Raw genomic sequence first — 6,818 nt, 5'->3', positions numbered from 1 at the left:
CTGGGAATGGGTTTTTTCAGCTCCCTGGGCTGTTAGGCTGCTGATACTTAGATAAGAAAAGCCTCAAGCTTCCAGATTTTCCTCTTTTAAAGGGAAGACAAGAAAAAAACCTCAGGATTTAGAGGACATAAGGCTCCTAAAGTTTTGTCTTTTAGACTTCAGAAGCCCGAGGGCATTTTTTGGCTCCTTTTGCATAAGGAGAACCAGGATAAAATTCCAATTATTGTGTGGGTTGCACTTAAAAAGAGAAAAATCTTCAGCTCGACCTGTTGAAGCACCAAGAAATGCTGGAGCTGCTGAACTCTGGAATTAAAATAAAATTTTACTTTTTATTGCCATTCCTGTGACAAAAATGGGGTGTTCCCATCAGGACAGAAGCTGATAAAGTTTAAATATAAAAAGTTTTGGTCAAAATAGATGTAAGGTCAAAATATATGTAAGGAAAATTCCATGTAAGGAATTTTGGTGGAAATGTGGCCTCAGATAAATAATTTGGGTTGAAATGTGGGTCCATTTAAAAAAATTGATGGAAATGTGACCCATGTAAAGAATTTTGGTATAAATGTGTTTCTGTAGTCTTAGAAAAGCTTTTCCTGGATTTAATTGGTGCTTAATTTTTGGTTTTTTTAAACAAAATTAGTGCATCAAGCAGCTGGAAACAGATCAAAGGTGCTGAAGCTTCCTGGTGGTGGGGTTACTTTTTTGTTCTTCGGTTGATTTTGTGGTTCTTTAGGTTATTTTTAAAATTTATTCAGCACTTCTCAGGGTGTTCAGTTTTATTTTGGGTTTTACCAACTCTTTTCTCCTGACTTTCCCAGGAAGGAGCCACAGAAGTGCAGGAATTCCGTGTTCACTTTCATCCCAGTTGTGTTTTTGGTGCCTGCAGGGAGCAAGGTGCAGCTGAGGGAATTGTTCCAAACCTGTGGAGCTGGAAAAGTGCTGGAGAAGCCCTGGGTGATGTGTTGGGATGGATCCCAAGCTTGGAGCAGGGGGATTTTATGTAACCTCATCCCAGCGTGGGAGGAATTTGGCACAAGGTTCCTGAGGGAACGGCAGCGCCTTCCCTAATTTTGGAATTCTATTTTTATGTTTTTGTTGGTTTTTTTTTTTAATTTGGGGAGAAGGAAGAGGCTGGGAAGGAAATGGGATTCCTAACCCTGCTTTTAGGAAGGTCAACACTTTTTATTTTAGTTGATGGAATCTCAGAATCCCAAGTGGTTTGGGTTGGAATGGGATCACCCTATCCCACCCAGGGACACCTCCCACTATCCCAGGTTGCTCCAAGCCCTGTCCAACCTGGCCTTGGACACTTCCAGGGATGGGGATCACCTGTTTCCTCTCTTCTTCCTGTGGGATTTCTCTGGATTTGTAGAATCCCAACTCTCTTTTCTCCTTATCATTAATTATCCTTGTTATTAACTGTAAATACGAAATTTAATTACCTCTCTCCCAATGTACAGCTGATTTAAGATGGATTTTTGTGTATAATGAGAGTTATTTTTGCCTTAGAACCCTCAGCTTCCACCTGGTGGTGGTGATTCTCTGCTGCATCTGCTTAGGATATCTAGAAATACCTGGAATCGCTGAGGTTGGGAAAGACCCTTAAATGACCAAATGCAAGGTTTTTGTTGAGTGTTTACCCCACAAAACCTCAAACCCAAACCATGTGACGCTTTCTGAAAGTCCCAAACTCCTCTTTTGGTGATCCTGAAATTGAAAGCTACTTTTGGGCCTTAATTCCAGTGGAAGTGGTGCTTTTGGAGAGCTCCTGAACCTGTGGGGTTTGGAATTCCTGCCTTGCCTGACCCCATTGAATCAGAATTCCCACCTCAGGTTTCCTTGACGGAATCAAACCCCGTGGGTGCTGCTCTGGGATTAATTACGGTCTTTCAACAAGCTGGATCAATTGGATGGGAGCTTTTGGAGGGGCAGGAGAATATTCCTGAGGGGAAAGTTCTTCCCAGCACTTCCCTTTGCTCCCAGTTGCCAGCTGGGGATGGTTTCAGTGGGAACCTGGGTGGTTCTTGTGCCGTCACCGCGTCCGCGTTGCTCCAAAATGAAAATTTTGACTTTTTCTCCCAGAATTGAGTATTTCTCATTGAGTTGATGCTTGAGGTGGAATCTGTGAACTTTTCTGTGGAAAATCTTTGGCTTTGTCACCACAACAGTGCTGAATATAAGCTGATAAAATGTAGAATTCTGGCTCTGAGCTGTGTTGGAGCACTAGAGAGGCGTTTTGGGATCTTGGATAGATCCATGGCAGAGGAACTGTTGATGTCTTGGCTGAGGTGTGTTGGTAGGGCCAAGAAATTCCCTGACACTCTCCAAGGAATTGAGCAAAGCAAGGAGAGGGAATTGGGCTCCTGTTCCTTCTCCTTCCCTGAGGAGAAACAACTTCGCTGTGGGATTGGAGCAGAGAACTTGGGAAGAGTGGAAAGCTGGGAAAACCCAACTTTCCTGTTGGCTCAGCATGGAGGAGAATGATCCTAATTAATTCATTTTCAAGCTGCCAAAATAGGGATTAATTATGCAAATAGCCAGGGCAGATGCGCAGCAGTCAGACCTTCGTTAATATCTTTAATTTCTGTTAATGAGAGGCAGAAACTTTCAGTTATGGGAAGTACTTCAGGGAAGTTTTCAAATTGAAAGGATACCAAATCCACCTTTTGCAGTGACATTTTTGAGGGTTTTATTCCTGCGGCATGTTGGAATAACTGGAGACGACACCAAGCCAGCAGTTCTCTCCAAAAAGGTTTGCTCTGTCCTGATCCATGTGGGATTTTCCAGGGAATTTTGGAGCCTCCCAACTGTGCCGTGCTCCCCTCAGAGCTGGGTTTGTGTCCGGGTGCCGTCGGTGTTTCCCTCACTCCGTGTCCCAAGTCCTTCCCATCCCAAATCCAGATGTCCAGTGTTCCATTTCTTGTTCCTACCTGCTGTTCACACCTTCTTTTCCTGTTTTTTTTTCCATGTTTCCCTGGCTGGATTGCAATAGAGAAGAAGAAAATGAGGTGAGTAAAACCAATTCCAACGTTCCTGGGTCTCCTGTGAGCCCAGCTTGGGTTGGTTTGACTGAGGCATTCCGTGAATCCAGAGCCACTGAGGGGCTGGATAAAGCAAATGGGTGCTTTTCTGGGATCCCTCTCTTTCAATTTGGGAAGGAAGGGCAATAATTCCCATTAAATTTGGGAAGGAAGGGCAATAATTCCCATTAAATTTGAGAAGGAAGGGAAATAATTCTCATTAAATTTGGGAAGGAAGGGCAATAATTCCCATTAAATTTGGGAATGAGAGGCAGTAATTCCAGTACCACTCGTGCCACAAGCACACGGGAGGTGATGGCACAGCTTGGTGTGGGTTGGTGCTGATTATTTAAAGACTTAATTTGTAAAAATAATGAGTTTTGCGCCTGTGACTCAATGAATTTGTTGGGAAAAGAGAAAACTTGGAGGCCTGGGATATATTTTAATCTCCTGGCTTTGGAATGAGAGCTGTTAATCATTTTGAATGTGCTTTTTTTTTTTCAATTTTGGGTAATGCTCCCTTTCTGTAAAGCAGGAGAGGAAGGAGAATTCCTCTTTTCTTGGAGAGCTTTTCATTAATTCCCACCTATTACATTTACCAAGTTACCTGTGGAGTGTGTTCCAAATTCTGGGAATTGTGTTTTGTTCAAGTTGCTGTTGTTGAAAGAAAAAAGTCCCTAGAAGGGTGAACTCATGAGGGGAAATATCCTGGATTGTGTCAGCTTTGCTGAATTTGCTGTGGGAAGGGGAGGGATGGAAATGTGGCAGCTCTTCTTTGCCTGCACATCCCATATTTGGGAAAAGGTGGATCTATCCAAACCCCCTTATTCCCTTTATTTCAGAACTGTTGTGCTTGAAATTAGAAGGATTTTGATCAAAACACTGACACTTAAAATAATGGTGCCAAAGTTGTAGCAAGAAGGAAAACTCTGAAATGCTGATTCCCCGAATTTCCAGTGTTTTTACCTATATATTTATTAATTTATTAGTTATAGTTGATATGATTGAAAAATCCTATCCCTGATAAGAATTTGGGTTCAGACCTGTGGAGATCCTTCAGGGTATGGTTGGAGAGGAACCTGCTCCCTTCTCTTGTCCCAGGTTGGAGTAAAAAAATTGGGAATTTCTGATTGTGAGGATAACAATTGATCCAGGAATCCCCGAAAATGCTGTTCCCTCACTCTTCAGGAGGCTGAACTCCTACAGGAGGGTGGTCTCAGTAGTGTTCATTTTGTCCTTCATTCTTCCATGGATTAATGTGGATTAATCCCAGGATCACTTGCGATGTGTGGATTCTCTGGAAAACAGGGATTTCATTTCCAGCAGGACTTTGTGGAGATGGCTGTGAGTTGTGGTGAGAGGAGCCCATTTCAGAGCTGCAGATTCTCTTTTTTTCCAAAGTCAATGTTTTGGGTTCCCTTTTAGCCATGAAACTCCTTTAAAATCATCCCTGAAATGTCCCCTCATAAAAACCATGGATTTCAAGGAAATGCTTTTGGGTTTTCCTCCCAGTTTTCCCACAGTGAAGGGAATTTGCTGCTGCAGATCCAGATCCAGATGCTGGATTGGGTCACCAGGGTGAGTCATGGGTAGACCATTAACAGGTGCTCACAATGAAATCCCCAATGTGTTGAAAAAGAGGAATTTTTGGGATATGTGATGTCCCAGGGTGCAGAAAACACAGGATTTCCAATCCACCGATGTCTCATTTAATCATTTACTGTGGTGCCTTGATCCTGGGCAGCTCCATGTTGTTCCATGAGTTAAAGGATAACAAAATCCTTAATAATTCACAGAGGGCTGCAGGAAACTGCTGCTCCTGCCAGAAATGTGCTCATGGCACAGCTACAGCAGCAAAACCCGGCTCTGGACAATTTGGAAACGACTCTTTCTGTTGGAATTAGGGTTAACACAAAAAACGTAATTCCCAGAGCAGCTGTGGCTGCCCCTGGATGCCTGGAAGTGTCCAAGGCCAGGTTGGACAGGGCTTGGAGCAGCCTGGGATAGTGGAAGGTGTCCCTGCCATGGCAGGGTTGAAGCAGGATAATCCTGAGGGTCCCTTCCAACCCAAGCCATTCTGGAATTCCATGATTCTTATGCAGTTTGGATTTTTGGAGATAGGAGCTGTTGACAACAAAGCCCTTTTCCCACTTTATCTTCTCCAAAATTTTATTTCTGGGGTGCAGATGAGCTCTCAGATTTAAAACAGAGGGAGAAATGCCCAAATGGGTGAAAATAGGGTGCTCTGAAAATTCCTGGGTTTGGGCTTGAAAAGTGCTGGGTGAGCTCCTGGGCAGGAGGCAGCCAGAAGCTCCTGGTGGGAAGGACGTGGAGCTTGGAGTGGTCGGTTGATCCAGAGGTGACAGAGTCATCATGCACCACTGGTTCCTGATGGGAATTCTTGGGGAGTTGTTAATTAATGCTGGTCTAGGCCTGAGCCTGGGAACTTGCAGGAATTAGTGATGACCAGGAGAAGGCTGCTGGGGGGAGGTGGGAAAGGATGGGGTTTAAATTCCTCATGTAATTGTTGTTGGTCTGGTTTATGTTGGATCCAAATTCCAGAATCCCAGAATGGTTTAGGTGGGAAGGGACCCTCAGGATCACCCAGTGCCACCCCTGCCATGGCAGGGACACCTCCCACTGTCCCAGGCTGCTCCAAGCCCCAGTGTCCAACCTGGCCTTGGGCACTGCCAGGGATCCAGAAGCAATCTGGGAATCCCAGCTTTTCTGGGAATTCCATTCCAGGGCCTCCCCATCCTCACAGCCAGGAATTCCTAATTTCCATTATCCCATCCATCCCTGCCCTCTGGCAGTGGGAAGCCATTCCCTGTGTCCTGTCCCTCCATGCCTTGTCCCCAGTCCCTCTCCAGCTCTCCTGGAGCCCCTCCAGGCACTGAAAGGGGCTCTGAGCTCTCCCTGGAGCCTTCTCCAGTACTGGAACGCTGCATCCAGGTGGATTTACATAAACAAATGCACTTTGAGCTTAAAACCCAGGATCTTTTTTAGCCTGGGACCACAGAAACAGCATAAAAAAAGCAGATTTTTGCCCTCAATTAACTTTGTAAGCTGAACTCTATTTTTTAAAAAGTAAGAATTAATTGATAAAAAGACTTTGAGCTTGGTCATTAATAAGTCAGATAAAAAGCCTCAGCCCAAACCTCAGAGGAGGCTTAGTTTCAAGCTGGAGAAGTCTGAGGAATTGATTTTTTTCAGGACAGAGCTGGGTAATAAAGACAGACCCAGGGTATGCATTTCTCTTTTATCATCATGAAAAATTCACCAGGTGAAAGAAAATGCTGCAGAACTGAGTTCAAACCCCCCAAAATCCAATTCCTCCAACTGCATCTTCTTTTTCTTCCGCAGGGCAAACCTGAAACGGTGCCGAGAGCTGGTTTTATCAAAGGCCCCGTGTTCAAAGGCGTCGCCTCGAGCCGCTTTTTGCCCAAAGGCACCAAAACCAAGGTTAACCTTGAGGAGCAGGGAAGACAAAAAGTGTCTTTCAGCTTTAGTTTAACCAAGAAAACTTTACCCAATCGATTCCTGACTGCTCTGGGAAACGAGAAACAAAATGAAACTCCCACCCCTCTGGTGGTTCCCCTTCCGACTGATTTTAACCCCAAAAATAAACTGGACCTGGGGGACACAGCCAGTTCAGCCGAGGAATCTTCACCTCCAAAACCGAAGGTAGAATTGGGGAAGATTCATTTTAAAAAACATTTACTGAACGTCACGGCAAAGCCACCCCCGGCTCCGGCGGCACCGGTGACGGAACCGGTGGCCGTGGATTTCCCCCCCACA

The 6,818-nt window shown here is 44.8% G+C and overlaps 1 protein-coding gene across 1 annotated transcript in view; it reads left to right on the top strand.

The window, feature by feature from the left end:
* The first annotated feature begins 2,966 nt into the window (after positions 1-2,966).
* SETD2 (SET domain containing 2, histone lysine methyltransferase) overlaps positions 2,967-6,818 on the top strand; it is a 40,508-nt gene continuing 36,656 nt past the window's right edge. Inside the window, exons 1-2 of the mRNA XM_031062808.1 lie at positions 2,967-3,008; positions 6,384-6,812. Coding sequence (XP_030918668.1) covers positions 2,967-3,008; positions 6,384-6,812 — 471 coding nt within the window. The remainder of the gene's footprint in view (positions 3,009-6,383; positions 6,813-6,818) is intronic.

Source organism: Geospiza fortis, unplaced genomic scaffold (genome assembly GCF_000277835.1).
Source record: "Geospiza fortis unplaced genomic scaffold, GeoFor_1.0 scaffold178, whole genome shotgun sequence".
In the NCBI taxonomy this organism is placed as follows: Eukaryota; Metazoa; Chordata; class Aves; order Passeriformes; family Thraupidae; genus Geospiza; species Geospiza fortis.
This window is presented reverse-complemented; position numbering and strand designations above follow the sequence as displayed.